The following is a 20,065-nucleotide window of genomic DNA, read 5'->3' as shown; positions in this document are numbered from 1 at the left end:
CTCTCGGTCTGTCTCTCTCTGTCTGTCTGTCTCGGTCTGTCTCTCTCGGTCTGTCTCTCTCGGTCTGTCTCTCTCTGTTACTTTGTCTCTCGGTCTGACTCTCTCGGTCTGTCTCTCTCGGTCTGTCTGTCTCGGTCTGTCTCTCTCGGTCTGTCTCTCTCGGTCTGTCTCTCTCTGTTACTTTGTCTCTCGGTCTGTCTCTCTCGGTCTGTCTCTCTCGGTCTGTCTCTCTCGGTTACTTTGTCTCTCGGTCTGTCTCTCTCGGTCTGTCTCTCTCGGTCTGTCTGTCTCTCTCGGTCTGTCTGTCTCTCTCGGTCTGTCTGTCTCTCTCTGTTACTTTGTCTCTCGGTCTGTCTGTCTCTCTCTGTTACTTTGTCTCTCGGTCTGTCTGTCTCGGTCTGTCTGTCTCGGTCTGTCTCTCTCGGTCTGTCTCTCTCGGTCTGTCTCTCTCGGTCTGTCTCTCTCGGTCTGTCTCTCTCTGTTACTTTGTCTCTCGGTCTGTCTGTCTCTCTCTGTTACTTTGTCTCTCGGTCTGTCTGTCTCGGTCTGTCTGTCTCGGTCTGTCTCTCTCGGTCTGTCTCTCTCGGTCTGTCTCTCTCGGTCTGTCTCTCTCTGTTACTTTGTCTCTCGGTCTGTCTCTCTCAGTCTGTCTCTCTCGGTCTGTCTGTCTCTCTCGGTCTGTCTGTCTCTCTCGGTCTGTCTCTCTCGGTCTGTCTCTCTCGGTCTGTCTCTCTCTGTTAGTTTGTCTCTCGGTCTGTCTCTCTCGGTCTGTCTGTCTCTCTCGGTCTGTCTGTCTCGGCCTGTCTCTCTCGGTCTGTCTCTCTCGGTCTGTCTCTCTCGGTCTGTCTCTCTCTGTTAGTTTGTCTCTCGGTCTGTCTCTCTCGGTCTGTCTCTCTCGGTCTGTCTCTCTCGGTCTGTCTCTCTCAGTCTGTCTCTCTCAGTCTGTCTCTCTCGGTCTGTCTCTCTCGGTCTGTCTCTCTCAGTCTGTCTCTCTCGGTCTGTCTCTCTCGGTCTGTCTCTCTCGGTCTGCCTGTCTCGGTCTGTCTGTCTCGGTCTGTCTCTCTCGGTCTGTCTCTCTCGGTCTGTCTCTCTCGGTCTGTCTCTCTGTCTGTCTCTCTCGGTCTGTCTGTCTCGGTCTGTCTCTCTCGGTCTGTCTCTCTCGGTCTGTCTCTCTCTGTTAGTTTGTCTCTCGGTCTGTCTCTCTCGGTCTGTCTGTCTCTCTCGGTCTGTCTGTCTCTCTCGGTCTGTCTCTCTCAGTCTGTCTCTCTCGGTCTGTCTCTCTCGGTCTGTCTCTCTCGGTCTGTCTCTCTCTGTTAGTTTGTCTCTCGGTCTGTCTCTCTCGGTCTGTCTGTCTCTCTCGGTCTGTCTCTCTCGGTCTGTCTCTCTCGGTCTGTCTCTCTCAGTCTGTCTCTCTCGGTCTGTCTCTCTCAGTCTGTCTCTCTCGGTCTGTCTCTCTCTGTTAGTTTGTCTCTCGGTCTGTCTCTCTCGGTCTGTCTGTCTCTCTCGGTCTGTCTCTCTCGGTCTGTCTCTCTCGGTCTGTCTCTCTCAGTCTGTCTCTCTCGGTCTGTCTCTCTCAGTCTGTCTCTCTCGGTCTGTCTCTCTCAGTCTGTCTCTCTCGGTCTGTCTCTCTCAGTCTGTCTCTCTCGGTCTGTCTCTCAGTCTGTCTCTCTCGGTCTGTCTCTCTCGGTCTGTCTCTCTCGGTCTGTCTCTCTGTTAGTTTGTCTCTCGGTCTGTCTGTCTCTCTCGGTCTGTCTCTCTCGGTCTGTCTCTCTCGGTCTGTCTCTCTCAGTCTGTCTCTCTCGGTCTGTCTCTCTCAGTCTGTCTCTCTCGGTCTGTCTCTCTCGGTCTGTCTCTCTCGGTCTGTCTCTCTCTGTTAGTTTGTCTCTCGGTCTGTCTGTCTCTCTCGGTCTGTCTCTCTCGGTCTGTCTCTCTCGGTCTGTCTCTCTCGGTCTGTCTCTCTCGGTCTGTCTCTCTCGGTCTGTCTCTCTCGGTCTGTCTCTCTCGGTCTGTCTCTCTCGGTCTGTCTCTCTCGGTCTGTCTCTCTCTGTTACTTTGTCTCTCGGTCTGTCTCTCTCAGTCTGTCTCTCTCGGTCTGTCTGTCTCTCTCGGTCTGTCTGTCTCTCTCGGTCTGTCTCTCTCGGTCTGTCTCTCTCGGTCTGTCTCTCTCTGTTAGTTTGTCTCTCGGTCTGTCTCTCTCGGTCTGTCTGTCTCTCTCGGTCTGTCTGTCTCGGCCTGTCTCTCTCGGTCTGTCTCTCTCGGTCTGTCTCTCTCGGTCTGTCTCTCTCTGTTAGTTTGTCTCTCGGTCTGTCTCTCTCGGTCTGTCTCTCTCGGTCTGTCTCTCTCGGTCTGTCTCTCTCAGTCTGTCTCTCTCAGTCTGTCTCTCTCGGTCTGTCTCTCTCGGTCTGTCTCTCTCAGTCTGTCTCTCTCGGTCTGTCTCTCTCGGTCTGTCTCTCTCGGTCTGCCTGTCTCGGTCTGTCTGTCTCGGTCTGTCTCTCTCGGTCTGTCTCTCTCGGTCTGTCTCTCTCGGTCTGTCTCTCTGTCTGTCTCTCTCGGTCTGTCTGTCTCGGTCTGTCTCTCTCGGTCTGTCTCTCTCGGTCTGTCTCTCTCTGTTAGTTTGTCTCTCGGTCTGTCTCTCTCGGTCTGTCTGTCTCTCTCGGTCTGTCTGTCTCTCTCGGTCTGTCTCTCTCAGTCTGTCTCTCTCGGTCTGTCTCTCTCAGTCTGTCTCTCTCGGTCTGTCTCTCTCGGTCTGTCTCTCTCGGTCTGTCTCTCTCTGTTAGTTTGTCTCTCGGTCTGTCTCTCTCGGTCTGTCTGTCTCTCTCGGTCTGTCTCTCTCGGTCTGTCTCTCTCGGTCTGTCTCTCTCAGTCTGTCTCTCTCGGTCTGTCTCTCTCGGTCTGTCTCTCTCGGTCTGTCTCTCTCTGTTAGTTTGTCTCTCGGTCTGTCTCTCTCGGTCTGTCTGTCTCTCTCGGTCTGTCTCTCTCGGTCTGTCTCTCTCGGTCTGTCTCTCTCAGTCTGTCTCTCTCGGTCTGTCTCTCTCAGTCTGTCTCTCTCGGTCTGTCTCTCTCTGTTAGTTTGTCTCTCGGTCTGTCTCTCTCGGTCTGTCTGTCTCTCTCGGTCTGTCTCTCTCGGTCTGTCTCTCTCGGTCTGTCTCTCTCAGTCTGTCTCTCTCGGTCTGTCTCTCTCAGTCTGTCTCTCTCGGTCTGTCTCTCTCAGTCTGTCTCTCTCGGTCTGTCTCTCTCAGTCTGTCTCTCTCGGTCTGTCTCTCAGTCTGTCTCTCTCGGTCTGTCTCTCTCGGTCTGTCTCTCTCGGTCTGTCTCTCTGTTAGTTTGTCTCTCGGTCTGTCTGTCTCTCTCGGTCTGTCTCTCTCGGTCTGTCTCTCTCGGTCTGTCTCTCTCGGTCTGTCTCTCTCAGTCTGTCTCTCTCGGTCTGTCTCTCTCAGTCTGTCTCTCTCGGTCTGTCTCTCTCGGTCTGTCTCTCTCGGTCTGTCTCTCTCTGTTAGTTTGTCTCTCTCGGTCTGTCTGTCTCTCTCGGTCTGTCTCTCTCAGTCTGTCTCTCTCAGTCTGTCTCTCTCGGTCTGTCTCTCTCGGTCTGTCTCTCTCGGTCTGTCTCTCTCGGTCTGTCTCTCTCGGTCTGTCTCTCTCGGTCTGTCTCTCTCGGTCTGTCTGTCTCTCTCTCTCTCTCTCTCTCTCTCTCTCTCTCTCTCTCTCTCTCTCCTGTGGTCTCTTCATGCTCTCTTTCCATGCCCTAGATTGGCCAAGATCCACATACACCGATACTATAGGCACTTGCTGTAATGATATAGAATTCTGAATTTGGCCCTCCAGTCAGTTGATATGTGTTAGTTTTATCAGTAACTGAAGCTTTCAAAGTTGCATCTTGTAGAGCAGGTGGACTGACTTACAAAGGCATTCAGAACTATTTTGGGAGACACAATATAGATAAATGACTGTAGGCTTTTCCTTATCAAATAAGATTGATTGAATGTTTTCAAAGACATCTGTGTTATTGCGTTTCTCTCACACTGCAGTGCTGAGGGAATGTGGAACAGGCATCTAAAATGGTTTTCAAGTGTAATCAATCTCTGGCGTTTGTAATTGATGGTTGTTATGATTATTAGTCATGGGTGTAATGGACAAAAAATACTTAGTAAAGAACAACACACTCAGTCACAATCTGTGACTAACCAATCTGAGGACCAGGCATCTGTAGTGACCAATCAAAAGCCTTTTCTGGGTTTCCATTTAATCTACATTTTATATTGAGCCTTTTTAACATGGTATGAAATCCTCACTTGTAACTGGCAATTGTCTGCTGCATACAACCCTAAATCCAATCTCCCGTCCTCTGTCTCTTCCAGTATGTCCCTCCAGACCTGTGCATCTGTAACTTTGTGCTGGAGCATTCTCTCTCTGTGCGGGCCCTGCAGGAGATGCTGGCTAAGACGGGCCAGAACAGTGAGGGGGTGAGTACTGTCCTTCTACCGCAGCATCCATACACACACTCCACACGTCCATACACACTCCCACCCCAGGACAGACGGCAGAGAGAAGGCATCATCACATCACAGAGAGCCCTCTGGGAATCTACTGAACATCTCCGTTTCACATATTCCATTTAATTGATTACAGGATTTCAGGGTCGGAGCAGACTAAAATGTTGTGAAATTGTTTCTTATAATGATGCAAGCACCACCTGTTTATGTTCATTAATGGGATTAATGAGAGGAATTGGCCTATTACAGTGGCCTGGGGACCTGGGTGCTGGGAGGTTGAGCCCTCCATGAATAGTAATGTGAATGAAAGTCATCAGAAGGAGAGCGCTGCCCTCTTATTGCAGCTTTACTGAAGTGGTTCTGCCCTGTGCTGCTCTGTTGTCCATTTGATTAACAATGAGGCTGAAAGGACAAATTCTCAATGCTATAATTTTCACTATAGAGCAGACATGCACTGTAACTACTTTTGGTGTACTGTAAAACACACACAGAGAACCAAACAAGTTCAAATGACAGAGCCACGGTGTAGAATATACAGCAAACACGTTACATACACACACCCGAGGCAATGGAGGCAATCTCATTGAATGGACCTTCATATGGCTTTTGCATAGCAGTTTAATCTGTGTGTATAGCTGGTCTATTGGTTGTCAAAGCAGGTCTCGACACCACCTCCCTATCTCCTCTGAACAGCCAGTTACACTGGGTATCATAAGTATACACCCCCCTGGATTTTCCCACATTTTGTTGCTTTACAAAGTGGGATTGAAATAGATTTAATTGTCATTGATCCACACAACATGGTTCTACACATTTTTACAAATGAATACAAATGAAATGTAGTTGTTGCATAAGTATTCACCCCCTTTGTTTAGGCAACCCTAAATTAGTTCAGGAATAAAATATTGCTTAACAAATCAGATAATAATTTACATGGACTCACTGTGTGAAATAATATGGATTGGCATGATTTTTTTATGACTACCCCATTCCTCTGTCTCCCATACATACAACATCTGTGGAGTACTGAATTTCAAGCACAGATTTTTTATTTAACCTTTATTTTGACAAAGAAGACATATTGAGACCTAGGTCTCTTTTCCAAATGTGCCTGTGATCTATGGCAATGTTCAACTACAAAGACCAGGGAGCTTTCAGAAAGCAGGGCAGTGATTGGTAGATGGGTGACAATAACAAATCAGACATTGAATCTCTTTAAGCATGGTCAAGTTAATAATCATGCTGTGGATGATGTATTAAACCACCCAGATACATCAAAGTGGTCCTTCTGAACTGAGCTGCAGAACAGGAAGGAAACTGCTCAGAGATGTCACCATGGAGACAATGGTGATTTTAAAACAGCTACAGAGTTCAATGGCTGTGATGGGAGAAAACTGAGGATGGATCAATAGTAACCTAAATGACAGAGTGAAAGGAAGAACACAAATATAGAGAATTAAAATGTTCCAAAACATGCATCCTGAATGCAAATGAAAGTCAAATCAAATGTTATTTGTCACATACACATGTTTAGTAGACGTTACTGCAGGTGTAGCGAAATGCTTGTGTTTCTAGCTCCAACAGTGCAGTAATATCTAACAAGTAATATCTAACAATACACACAATCTAAAGTAAAGGAATGGATTTAAGAATATATAAATATTTGGACGAGCAATGTCAGAGCGGCATAGACTAATATACAGTAGAATATGACAGAATACACTAATCACTATATACATATGAGATGAGTAATGCAAAATATGTAAAAAATTATTAAATGGACTAGTGTTTCAATTATTAAAGTGGCCAGTGTTTTCAAGTCCATGTATATAGGGCAGCAGCCTCTAATGTGCTAGTGATGGCTATTTAACAGTCTGATGGACTTGTTAGAAGCTGTTTTTCAGTCTCTCAGTCCCAACTTTGATGCACCTGTACTGACCTCGCCTTCTGGATGATAGCGGGGTGAACAGGCAGCGGCTCGGGTGGCTTTTGTCCTTGATGATCTTTTTGGCCTTCCTGTGGCATCGGGTGCTGAAGGTGTCTTGGAGAGCAGGTAGTTTGCCCCTGATGATACGTTGGGCAGACTGTACCACCCTCTGGAGAGCCCTGCCGTTGCGGGCGGTGCAGTTGCCATACCAGGCAGTGATACATCCTGACAAGATGCTCTCAATTGTGCATCTTTAAAGGTTTGTGAGGGTTTTAGATGCCAAGCCAAATTTCTTCAGCCTTCTGAGGTTGAAGAGGCGCTGTTGCGCCTTCTTCACCACACTGTCTGTGTGGGGGGACCATTTCAGTTTGTCAGTGATGTGTACACCAAGGAACTTGAAGCCTTCCACCTTCTCCACTGCGGTCCTGTCGATGTGGATAGGGGGGGTGCTCCCTCTGCTGTTTCCTGAAGTCCACTATCAGCTCCTTTTTTTGTTGACGTTGGGTGAGAGGTTATTTTCCTGGTACCACACTCCGAGGGACCTCACCTCCTCCCTGTAGGCTGTCTCATCATTGTTGGTAATCAGGCCTACCACTTTGGTGTCGTCTGCAAACTTGATGATTGAGTTGGAGGCATACGTGGCCACGCAGTCATGAATGAACAGGGAGTTTATTTGGTAAATCATTTATTCACTCTATTTCTTGAACTGCATTGTTGGTTAAGGGCTTGTAAGTAAGCATTTTACGGTAAGGTCTACAGCTGTTGTATTCGGCACATGTGACAAATACGATTTGATTTGATTTGAAACACAGCTCGACCAAGTTGCTCTCTCTATGCTCCTCCTGCAGGGAACATCCTAAACAGTGCCTGTCCTAAAATGTCATGTTTCATGTTTCAGAGGAAGGAGGGGGGCAGATATGAACATTTCTCATCCATTGTACTGTAGTATGACATTGCACTTTTTCCAGGTTGCAGTGGTTTACAGATCTCGTTTATGCACTTTCCTGAAATTAATATGTGGGATTGTTGTAGTTCATTATCAGATGCAGCATGTTGTATTTTAGTACATTATTAATCCAATAGATAAGAGTATATTGTAAGTGTAGAGAGAGCGAGGAAGTGTAATTACTAGATCATTTATCATCTTATTGTTCTGTTGTCAGTCGTTCTCTAATGTATTCTAATAGACAGATAATGCATTTCTGATACTGATAATGATCTTATTCGATGCAATCTTCTTTGTTAAAAGTAACGTTGCAAACATTGTCTTTGCAAACATTGTATTTTGCTTTTACTGTTTGCATTGCTATGTTCATTGTGTTCTGTTAATCTCTCTACCTGTTAGCCTCAAAGCAAGAACCGATGGGTATGTTCACCATTCATCCCATTCTCCTCTCCTCTCACCTCTCTGCATTGCTGTTTAGTCACGCTAGCAGCTTGCTCTCCCAATTTCATGTCTCCTAGGGATACGATAGTCCCTTCAGTGAAGCAAATAGGTTCCCCACAGAATGCTAGTGTTTTTTATATGAAAACATGAATGCGTATGCTGCTGAAATGACTGCCATTATGGATTTATTTGGTTAAACAAGTGAATCAATTTTGTCACAGCACTTAGCAACATGACAAAGACAAATAGATCTGAGTATAGACGTTGTTCAATTGTTACTGCTCACATTTCTCCTGGTCAAAGAGAACATTCTACATCTATCCTGAATTAACATCAGAATTAACATCAGATCAATGTCAGTCTTCATTCATTCCTTAGGGGATTTAGAGTTATGTTTTAATGTTTTAAAGTCCAGAATCATTGAATTTTACCAACAAATGATTACCTGTTCAGACATTCTACACCTCAAATCAAATTGTACTGCTCACATACACATGGTTAGCAGGTGTTATTGAGAGTGTAGGGAAATGCTTATGCTTCAAGATCCGACAGTGCAGCAGAATCTAACAGGTAATATCTAACAATTCTGCAACAAAACCTAATACACACAATCTAGTAAAGGAATGGGATGAGAATATATAAGTATAAAATATATGGATGAGCAGTGACAGAGTGACAAGTGTTCCATTTATTGAAGTGGCCAATGCTACTTTAATAAAGTCTATAGGTAGGCAGCCGCCTCTCTGTGCTAGTGGTGGCTGTTTAAAAATCTGATGGCCTTGAGATAGAAGCTGTTTTTCAATCTCTCCCGGCGTTGATGCACCTGTACTGACCTCGCCTTCTGGATGGAAGCGGGGTGAACAGGTAGTGGCTCGGGTGGTTATTGTCCCTGATTATCTTTTTTGCCTTCCTGTGACATCAGGTGTTGTAGGTGTCCTGGAGGGTGATACGTTGTGCAGACCCCACCACCCTCTGGAGAGCCCTGCGGTTGAGGGCAGATCAGTTGCTGTACCAGGCGGTGATACAGCCCGACAGGATGCTCTCAATTGTGTACCTGTAAAAGTTAGTGAAGGATTTCGTTGACAAGCCCCATTTTTTCAGCATCCTGAGGTTGAAGAGGCGTTGTTGCGCCTTCTTCACCACACTGTCTGTGTACATGGACCATTTCAGTGATGTGTACACCGAGGAACTTTTCACCTTCTCTACTGTTGTTCCGTCGATGTGGATATGGGGTGCTCCCTTTGCTGTTTCCTGAAGTCCACAACCATCTCTTTTGTTTTGCTGACATTGAGTGAGAGATTATTTTCCTGACACCACACTCCGAGGGCCCTTACCTCCTCCCCGTATGCTGTCTCGTCATTGTTGTTAATCAAGCCTACACTTTGGTGTCGTCTGCAAACTTGATGATTGAATTGGAGGTGTGCATGGCCACGCAGTCATGGGTGAACAGGGAGTACAGGAGGGGAATGAGAACACACCTTTGTGGGTCCCCAGTGTTGAGGAGTGGAGATGTTGTTTCCTACTTTCACCACTTGGGGGCGGCCCATCAGGAAATCCAGGACCTAGTTGCACAGGGTGGGGTCGAGACCCAGGGTCTCAAGCTTAATGAGTTTTGAGTGTACTATGGTGTTGAATGCTGAGCAGTGGTCAATGAACAGCATTCTTACTTAGGTATTCCTCATGCCCAGATGGGATAGGGCAGTGTGCAGTGAGATGGCGATTGTATGGTCTGTGGACCTATTTGGAGGGTAAGCAAATTGGAGTGGGTCTAGGGTGACAGGTAAGATGGAGGTGATATGATCCTTGACTAGTCTCTCAAAGTACTTCATGATGACAGAAGTGAGTGCTACGGGGTGATAGTCATTTAGCTCAGTTACCTTAGCTTTCTTGGGAACAGGAACAATGGTGGCCATCTTGAAGCATGTGGGGACAGCAGACTGGGATAGGGATTGATTGAATATGTCTGTAAACACACCAGCCAGCTGGTCTGCGCATGCTCTGAGGACGCGGCTAGGGATGCCGTCTGGGCCGGCAGCCTTGCGAGGGTTAACACGTTGAAATATTTTACTCACGTCGGCCACGGAGAAGGAGAGCCCACAGTCTTTGGTAGCGGGCCGCGTCGGTGGCACTGTATTGTCCTCAAAGTACGACTTCGATGTCCGCGAAGGGGCTGTTTTTTTTATAATCCGTGTTTGCCTGTAGACCCTGCCACATACGTCTTGTGTTTGAGCCGTTGAATTGCGACTCCACTTTGTCTCTATACTGACGTTCTGCCTGTTTGATTGCCTTACGGAGGGAATAACTACACAATTTGTATTCGGCCATGTTTCCAGTTGCCTTGCCATGATTAAATGCAGTGGTTCGTGCTTTCAGTTTTATGCGAATGCTGCCATCAATCCACGGTTTCTGGTAGGGGAAGATTTGAATGGTCACATTATTCCTTATAAACTTGCTCACCAATTCAGCGTATACATCAATGTTATTGTCTGAGGCTACCCGGAACATACCCCAGTCCATGTGATCGAAGCAATCTTGAAGTGTGGAATCCGATTGGTCAGACCAGCGTTGGGTAGACCTAAGCACAGGTGCTTCCTGTTTTAGTTTCTGCCAATAGGAGGGGAGGAACAAGATGGAGATTTGCCAAAAGTAGGTAGGGGGAGGGCCTTGTATGCATTGTGGAAGTTAGAGTAGCAATGGTCGAGCGTGTTACTCGCCGAGTACTGCAATTGATATGCTAATAGAATTTAGGTAGCCTTGTTCTCAAATGAGCTTTGTTGAAATCCCCAGCAACAATACATGCGGCCTCATGATATATGGTTTCCACTTTGCATAAAGTCCAGCGAAGTTCCTTTATGGCCGTCTTGGTATCTGCTTGCAGGGGGATATACACAGCTGTGACGATAACTGAGGAGAGTTCTCTGGAGATAATAAGGTTGGCAATTGATTGTGAGGAATTCTAGGTCAGGTGAACAAAAGGACTTGAGTTCCTGTATGTTGTTACAATTACACCATGAGTCGTTAATCATGAAACATACACCCGCCCTTCTTACCGGAGAGATGTTTATTCCTGTTGGCGCGATGCACTGAAAATCCCGTTGGCTGTATGGACTCCGTCTGCATGTCTCCAGCTAGCCATGTTTCCGTGAAACAGAGTATGTTACAATCCGGGATATCTCTTTGGAAAGCAACTCTTGCCCTGATTTCATCGACTTTGTTAACTAGGGACGGGACATTAGTGAGTAATATACTCAGAAGCGGTGGATGGTCCGAAGCCTCACTAGAAGACCGCTCCGACACCTTCACCTCCGGCGGCGTTGTTTTGGGTCCGACTCTGGTATCAGTTCAAATGCCCTGGGAGGTGCAGACAAAGGATCCGCTTTGGGAAAGTTGTTTTCCTGGTCGTAGTGCTGGTTATGCTGGTAAGTTAACGTCTCTCTGATATCCAATAGTTCTTCCCGGCTGTATGTAATAACACTTAAGGTTTTCTGGGCTAACAATGTAAAAAATATATATATATACTGCACAGTTTTCTAAGGACTAGAAGCGAAGCTGCCATCTCTATCTGCACCAACCAACTTAAGACATACAATAGTGCCCTATATTACATGTATTATAAATCCAGAAGTCAGTGTACTGACATTTAGAAGGATAAAAATAACATTCTTATATTTGTGAAGTGAAGCAACCCCTAGACAGGCTGCCAGTCTGTTTCTGCTTTAGCTAACTCGTTGTTGCCTTGCCAAACTTATAATAATTTATTAAGAATTTCCATAATTTGATAGGTGGAGTTTCATACTAATTGAGTCGAGTTCAAAGATAAATGGACTTTGTCAAAGCTGCAGCCTAGTGACCACACTAGACTCCCAATGTAGGGGAATTAACTAATCAAGCCCCATTGGTTCTGCCACAGCTGTGTGAACTGGAAAAGCTCTTTGGCAAGAGATCATGCAAAGCACAGGCAGACTGGACCTTCATGAATGCTTACTGTCCCTTTTAAGCTTAGTGAGACATTTTCAAGTGAAACTGCTGGTTTGCGGTAGCTAAGCTGCTTTCTAGGTGCCACTCTCACCCCTCTTGCATTTACACTTGTGTATTAACTTAACATGACTTGCTAGACTAGTTCAACATAACCAAAGGGAAAGCCATGGGTTAACCAGTATTGATGTCCGATTGTAATCATACAGTGTACTCTAATCACTGTTTCTCCTCGATGGACTATCCTCTCTCTAAGGAATGACGTGGAGACTGATTCAGATCCGTTTTAACACTACAGTATGTTACGTCTCTGCAAATTCTCTCTCCTCACATGTATCTTTTTTCAATAACCCTTAGCTCTCCATTCCTCCATTCCTGCTCTGAAATGTCAACGGAGGAAACACTAATGGTAGTTGAATGCTGTATGTCATGTTTCAGGACTCAATAGTCTGTCGTGGAGCTGATGAGCTACAATGACGGTATCGACTCACAGAAGGAAGAACTTATTAATTTATTCAGGTGGTCTCAACATATATACAGGGGTTCCTCAATGTGGAATACGGTCTTATTAATGCTATTTTGGACTAATATTGTGTTTGTTTGAGGATTATCAGTCTCATAGATCTTGTAAACGGTGAAAACACAATGCTCAGAAAACCATTGAGTCAGCTATCTATCAAACATTCATTTATCACCATTTCAGCTAGTGACCCCAAATTGAGTTTGGAGTGAAGCTGTTCTAACTCATCCAAATAGAGTGCTGAACACACTTGTGATTTCATCACTTTGTTGACAGGGTTTTGGATCAAAGTTCAAACAATCAGAGTCAGTGACTGAAGTGCCCAGGGTAAGGCAGGGTGAGGCTTATACCCTCTGGCAGGGCAACGTGCACAGCAGTATTTCAGTGCCACCTCTTTGTGTCAGTCTGCCTCTGTCCCCCTGGTGGCTGCTGGGTAAACGCAGTGTGGTGACGTGCTGCTAAAGGTCACACTTCTTCAATTGATGTCAGCATGTCATATCCCGGCAACAGCTGTGGGGGTGAAATCGGTCCCCCCCCCATCTTTGATCAGCCTTTTCCCCTTCTGGGCCAGATGGCCAGGGACACGACAGTAGGGACACTATGGACACCAGGGACACTAGGAACACTAGGGACACTAGGGACAGGGGAATCTGAACCTGCCAGAGCTTTGGATGGTGTGAGGTTAGGATAAGAAATGTTAAGAGCTGGTGTAGTTTTCTCAGGTTGTGTTGGGGAGAATGCAGCAGGATATGCCTGATGCCTATTAGACTCTCCCAAAGGAAGTAGAACAGCCTGGCATGGTGCTGGTACTGCTGCAGTCTATATAACCCATGGCAACTGCATTGAACTGGAGACTATTGTCTTAGCAAATAGCAGCGTAGATAGATGTTGCACGGTTTGTTTGGACTAAGAGACACTGGCATGCAAGATCAAGTACGTTACAAATAAGATCTTACACAGCACGTCACCATCTGTGAATGACTGACAAGGACTATACACAGTTTACTGTGGATAGGACAGACAGAGACCAACTCAGACAAAACTTACAGCACATTCTCAGTAATGTAACTCTCTCTTATCTTACTGCTCCATAGAGGCTCATAAGAAAGGTGAGTAACACAATATTGCCTGAAAAAAGTAGGGACAGGTTTGCAAGCAGAGCCCAAGTCCGTGACGTCACATCACTCTTACCCCTATGCATCTCCTCAAACCACTGTGGAATCAGAGTGGAACTCGTTTGTGTCTTTCCTTCCTAGCTCTCTCTAATATCACAAACCAGAGACTTCTTACTGTAACTAAAAGTCTCTGTTACCGACTCATTAGAGGCAGAGAGCTCTCTCTCTCTCTCCCACCTCCCATTCCCTTCACCTGTAGTCATGTGATGATGATGATCTGTATTCTGCTCCATGAATACAGGAAGCAGTCGTCTCCCCTGAGTGACACATCTGACTGCATGCCTTCAGTATTGTGTTGTGGACAGTAGGACAGTCGTCCAAGAGGAGAGGACAGGCTGACAGGGGCAGGCTGAGTCAGTCTGTGGCCCCTGCCTTGTGTGAGGTCACCCCGGCCTTGTGTGAGGTCATCATCATGAGCCAGAGTCTTGGTTCTCCCACTATGATGCAGATAGATGCAGATAAAGAGAGAGAGGAGATTGAGAGAGAGAAAGAGAGAGAGAAAAGGACAGAGAGCGAGTGGACACAGGGGACATTCTGTCTGACAGTGTGTCTTGTGTGTGATGGGTGTTGTGCTGTCTCCGCAGGCGGCCCAGGGGGGCGGACACAGGACACTTCTGTATGGACACGCTATCCTCCTGAGGCACTCCTTCAGCGCTATGGTGAGAGTACACCACACGCACTCACTCATCCATTACCCAAGGAAAATGTGTTGTTTTCTCATTACTCCCCGTGTTACTGTTTCATAGGTACGACAGTTTATCTGAAGATTTGTTGCACGTGTCCTAGTGACATTTGTTCCAGTTCTGAATGTGACACCGGAGTTGTGTGCCTCTTTTGATCAGCTCTTTTATGTTGTTTTGATGTCTATCTATCCGCTCCAGTATCTGACCTGTTTAAAGACATCAAGGTCACAGACAGATAAGCTGTCCTTTGATGTGGGGCTGCAGGAGGACTCAACAGGTAAAACCTTCCACTCTATCTGTCTCTACTCTCATTATCACACAGTCACTCTCTTAGCTGAGATTCTGAGTGGGACTGACTCATGGGATTTCACCTGCCCCAGTGTTCATTTCAGAGCTCCTAAGCACTGCACGAAAAGAGGGACTTTCGGTTCAGATACTGTAAAAAAATGTACCACCTTTGCAGAGATTTTGTGTCAAGTCATTTATTCCATAGGATATATCTGAAAACATTCCAAGCAGACTGAAATAAATGTCTTAGATGTGCTCTTTGTCACGATGTTGAGGCTCAGCTAATTTGTCTCATAGAGATGTAAAAGATGGTTTGGCTGTCCAGGTATTGGAAAGCTGGTTGCTATGGTGCTTGCATGTTGATGAGTGTGAGTGGGCATATATTAGTGCTTGTGTGAATACATTTGTTTGTCAAATCTAAGTTGTGTCTTTGCTGTGCTCGGGCGCGCGCGTGTGTGTGTGTGTGTGTGTTTGTGTGTGTGTGTGTGTGTGTGTTTGTGTGTGCGTGCGTGCGTATTGCTTTCACCATTGTAATCTGAGTTTCAATCACCTGTGTATGGAGATCAAGGAGTTGTAATCACCATTGTGCAGGCATGTGTCTCCACCAGTGTCTGTCTGTGTTCCTGCAGGTGAAGCCTGTTGGTGGACCATCCATCCTGCCTCCAAACAGAGATCAGAGGGCGAGAAAGTGCGCATCGGTGATGACCTCATCCTCGTCAGCGTGTCATCAGAACGATACCTTGTGAGTACTCCCTCAGTCTATAAACGTCTTATTAAGAATAGTTTATATGATAGGCTATTAAATGTTTACAGCCCCATTACACAGAACCATTATGCCATTCAATCCAGTAGGATGAGCCATGAATTGTAGATCTCGGACTGAAGGTGTCTCCCTCCCACTCAGCTCCCTCTGTCCAGTAAAGAAGACTAGATACTGGGGATATGAAGCTAAGAAAGAGCAGGAGAAGGCTACGTACGTAGAGCTGGGAGGGAGAGAGCAACACTGTCAAACTGAATACCCTATCTTACTCTGTCCCCTATCCCACCTTTCCTACAATGTGTGTCCTGGCAAACCCTGCTCCCCTGTTCCTCATCAGGCCCATCTATGACCATCTCCCAGACCCCTCTGTTATTCCACTTGTGTGGGCCTCAGGGCCTTGTGGCATGCTGTTCCTGGAAAACATCTCCAGCATGATGCAGGGAGAGTGTAACAACAACAGCCAGCCCAGCCAAGCCCATGTTTATGGGAATTAAGCAGGGATACGGCAGCTTTCACTGGGCTAGAGGCCCACTTTCATGTGACTGTTACTGCCACAGCTCCTCTCTGTGCTGCTGTCACCAGCGAGACGCTAACCAGGCCTACAGCACCTTCAGGACCAGAGCTGGAGAGATCCCCTGCGGCACTGCTGCAGAAATGTCCCATGCACGGGCATGCCAACATACACACCTGAACCCACACACACATACACATACACGCACACACACATACAGACACACACACACATACACACACATACAGACACACACACAGCCCACTAGAAACTGGCAGTCCCAAGTTCACAGTGCTGTTGTCTCTCCAGTGCCAGCTTCTCTCCAGGTTGATGAATGACTCTAAATCTACTGCAGCAATAGCTTGCATGCATGGACAAACCTCTGAGTTGTAGCCTGGCTCAATGCCTTGAATCAAACTGTGTATTTGACATGGCTCCTGCAGTATAGGCCAACGGTAGTTTATGTCCCATAATGTAGTTATTGATGGTGTGTGTAACATAATGTTTCTCTGTCCCCACCAGCACCTGTCCATCTCCAATGGCAACATCCAGGTGGACGCGTCCTTCATGCAGACTCTGTGGAACGTCCACCCCACCTGCTCCGGCAGCAACGTGGAGGAGGGTAGGTCCAACTGTTAGTTTAGTTGCACTGCTAAACTGGCTTATAATGTTGTTTGAAATGTATGGGTATCAATGAAAGGTGCTGTTAATCCACTCTCCAATAGGTTATCTGCTGGGTGGCCATGTGTTGCGTCTGTTCCACGGTCATGATGAAGTTCTGACCATCCCAGGTTCCGACCAGAGTGATGAGCAACAGAGGTAAGTCACACAACTGGGAAACAGCTGTAAGACTAAACGCAATGAGTCTTCAGGAGTTAAAGAGCGGCTGCCTTTAAAAAGCAGCTAATCCCTTTGAAAAACAGCCTATGTGGCATCGATATGAGTCAAACAGTTATTCTGGTGTCAAAATGTACTACAAAGTCTAAATAGGATAATTTTGGACATAAAGTCAGTCTCGTTTAAAATGGAGTTTGGCACATCCTTGCATCACAACGGGTAAATGAAGGTTGGGTTTTGATTAGATAATGTCTGTTTGTCCATTAACATGGGGTGACAAGCTGTGGTGATTGCTCTCTATCCAATAGCATAGACAGTGCGACAGACCTGCTCAAGCAGCTCCGACTGTTTACATAAGACACGTCGCGTTTTTTAAAACTTGAGAAATACCTCACTAAACACCTTAGTTTGATGTAAAATCGCCCAACTTAAACATCCTTGGAAAAACGTCAAAATGATCTTAGATTCTTTCTGGGGATTATGAGGAAGTGAAATAAATAGGTGTCTGTGTCTACTGTGTCTCATGGGAAATAAACACCATTAACCAAACGTGGAATCGGTCAGGAAACACACCTCCAAGACTGAGATCAACTTTTTCTAATGAGCAACAGAAAAACACATGTGCCAATTGGCTTGTTAAGTGACTCTTTAAGGGATTTGTTTTTTCCTTAGTCTTTTGTGAAAGGGGCCTAAAATCGAACTTGGTGGACCTGGCTGACTGTTTGTTTTGAATTCCCTGTGGATCCAACAGGTTGGTGTCACTACTCAGTCTGACACTGGGTCTCAGGAGCAGGAAAAATGACCGCCCTGCTATCTATAGTCGCACAGCGCTAGCGCTGACAGACAGCAAGGTAGCAGAGGGATATGGCACACAAGGCCTGAAGTGGGTCGAGACAACAGTAGCAGAAGCCCACAGCAACGTTAACATAGCCAGTCACCGAAGATGTGTGAGATGACCCTTCGTCTTCCTCTCAGTCAAACAGTCTATTTTTAGGACGGTGTGTGTGGGGCAATAATTCGCTGAGGATTATATATTGGTTGTCAGTTTTGGCTTTGCCTTTAGTCATGTCCTTGAAATTGAATAGAGGAAGCATTTTTTTAAAGATGCAACATTTCAGGAGGTCCATCAAACCTAGTCCAAACTGTCACCAAGGGCCATGAAAGATTCCTTTTATCTTTGGAGCCAGTCCCCCATATCAGTGATAGACAGTGTTGCTCTCAGTCTCCGTTGGTTAAGTGGGTGGCCTCGATGAAAGATGTGCTGTGTTGCCGGTAGGGTAAACAGTATGGTTCATCTGAGGTCCCAGTCTGAGTATTCCCTCCTGTGAGCTGATATCACTATGACTGTAGGGAATAAAGCAGTCAGAGATGGTATGCTGCTAAAGTCATAAAACATGACTTTAGGACCATTATGAGCCTGTGGCAGTTTTAATAAAACATTGCAGAGATCCAGACATGTCAACCTCATGCTCCTCTCGTGTCCCCAGGATAGTGAACTATGAGACGGGGAATGCAGGAGCGAAGGCCAGGTCTCTGTGGAGGCTGGAGCCTCTGAGAATCAGGTGAGTTCAGCTCTTTTTATCCTCTCCGTCTTCTGTCTATATGTGTTCTCTCCCTCCCTCTCTCTCTTCCTCCCTCTGTCCCTCTGATCTGTCTATCTCTTTCCTTCTCTCTCTTCCTCCCTCTGTCCCTCTGATCTGTCTATCTCTTTCCTTCTCTCTCTTCCTCCCTCTGTCCCTCTGATCTGTCTATCTCTTTCCTTCTCTCTCTTCCTCCCTCTGTCCCTCTGATCTGTCTATCTCTTTCCTTCTCTCTCTTTCTCCCTCCCTCTGTCCCTCTGATCTGTCTATCTCTTTCCTTCTCTCTCTTTCTCCCTCCCTCTCTTCCTCCCTCCCTCTCTCTCTCCCTCCCTCTGTCCCTCTGATCTGTCTATCTCTTTCCTTCTCTCTCTTTCTCCCTCCCTCTCTTCCTCCCTCCCTCCCTCTCTCTCTTCCTCACTCTCTCTCTTCCTCCCTCCCTCTGCTCGGATTCACCTTGATATTTCAAGATACTTTGAGTCATTTCGACTTTTTGACCCCAACTATTTGTAGTCTTTCAAAGATTCCTTTCCTCTCCTGCACTTTCAGATCTGGAATGTGTCATCCATGTGTCATCTGCTATTTTGTTTTGATCTGAGAAACTGGTTAATGTCTAGTCATGGGAATAATACTGTAAGTGCCTAATTAGTAGTTTTTGTTGTTGATATAATTCTGTGTGTGTGTGTGTGTGTGTGTGTGTTTGTGTGCCCCTGGACAGCTGGAGCGGGAGTCACATTCCCTGGGGCCAGCCCTTCCGTCTCCGCCACCTCACCACGGGGCACTACCTGTCCCTGACGGAGGAGAGGGGGGTGGTGCTGCAGGACCGGGAGAGGTCTGACACATCCTCCACTGCCTTCTGCTTTAGAGCCTCCAAGGTCAGAGTGCAGGACCAACTCTCTCACACACACACACACACACACACACACACTTCTCAAACTTTGCCTTTCCATCACAGTCAAGGACTTAGCCGCACACTCACTTACAGAGAGCTACTGAAATGATATTACAGTCCTAGGAACAATTCTAAAGACTATCAAATGAATTGCACCTCCTCTCTTTGAGTTATTAAGCACATTAAAGTCATGCCATAAAGGTTCATTTAGCTGAAGTTGCTCTCTATAAATGTATGGACCTGCGGAACCATACCATTCTGGACTAGGGTATTTAAGTCTATTCTTGGTAATGGTGCTTTCAGACGTAGCTAGTGATCGGAAGCTATTAGTGACCTCTTCACAATTAGTGACCTCTTCACTATGGATCAATAGCATGGTGTAATCCACCATTTCACTGAGGCAGTTTATCATAGGTTTAATACACTATACATTATCCATTGTGTCTGTTCTTAATGGGGAAACAAATGCATAGTGATGCATGAGGGCTTGCCTGCGGCCATCCTTTGTTGCTCAGTGATATAGGCTATACCCATTGTATGCCCTCTTCCTATCTCTTCCTCCCTCTGTCTCTCTCTATTAGGCTAGCCGTCATAGTGTGTGTAATTAGAAGTTGTATCATGGAAAGCTGTCAGTGCTCCTTCAGTCCTTGACCAGCCTGATCCAGATCTGTCAACATCTTTAAATGGCTTTTCTTAGATCAAGGTCCCTCAACACCTGCTGCTTAGCATAATAACATGTGATTTGAATAAAACTGTATAACGTTTTGAAGCCTGGCTTGGAGACTTTGTGTGACCGCTTGATCTTGTTTTGGATTCTTCCTTCCCTCTAGGAAAAGCTGGAGTCGAGTCCAAAGCGGGACATCGAGGGCATGGGGATGGCAGAGATTAAGTATGGGGACTCAATCTGCTTCGTCATGCATGTGGCTACAGGACTCTGGCTGTCCTACCAGGCGCCTGATGTAAAATCATCTCGCCTGGGCCCTCTCAAGAGACGGGTGAGACACCAATACACTGCATTATTTGTCAGCTGTTTATGATACAGC

General features: G+C 46.3%; 1 protein-coding gene across 1 annotated transcript in view; it reads left to right on the top strand.

The window, feature by feature from the left end:
* The window catches only part of LOC112262170 (ryanodine receptor 3-like), a 157,697-nt gene that overhangs the window by 50,385 nt on the left and 87,247 nt on the right, over positions 1 to 20,065 (top strand). Inside the window, exons 3-12 of the mRNA XM_042330038.1 lie at positions 4,356 to 4,460; positions 14,059 to 14,133; positions 14,356 to 14,434; positions 15,075 to 15,187; positions 16,239 to 16,338; positions 16,442 to 16,535; positions 18,041 to 18,115; positions 18,849 to 19,005; positions 19,201 to 19,209; positions 19,853 to 20,017. Coding sequence (XP_042185972.1) covers positions 4,356 to 4,460; positions 14,059 to 14,133; positions 14,356 to 14,434; positions 15,075 to 15,187; positions 16,239 to 16,338; positions 16,442 to 16,535; positions 18,041 to 18,115; positions 18,849 to 19,005; positions 19,201 to 19,209; positions 19,853 to 20,017 — 972 coding nt within the window. The remainder of the gene's footprint in view (positions 1 to 4,355; positions 4,461 to 14,058; positions 14,134 to 14,355; positions 14,435 to 15,074; positions 15,188 to 16,238; positions 16,339 to 16,441; positions 16,536 to 18,040; positions 18,116 to 18,848; positions 19,006 to 19,200; positions 19,210 to 19,852; positions 20,018 to 20,065) is intronic.

Source organism: Oncorhynchus tshawytscha, linkage group LG11 (assembly GCF_018296145.1).
Source record: "Oncorhynchus tshawytscha isolate Ot180627B linkage group LG11, Otsh_v2.0, whole genome shotgun sequence".
Taxonomy (NCBI): domain Eukaryota; kingdom Metazoa; phylum Chordata; class Actinopteri; order Salmoniformes; family Salmonidae; genus Oncorhynchus; species Oncorhynchus tshawytscha.
The sequence above is the reverse complement of the archived record's forward strand: the minus strand, read 5'-3'. Positions and strand labels throughout refer to the sequence as shown.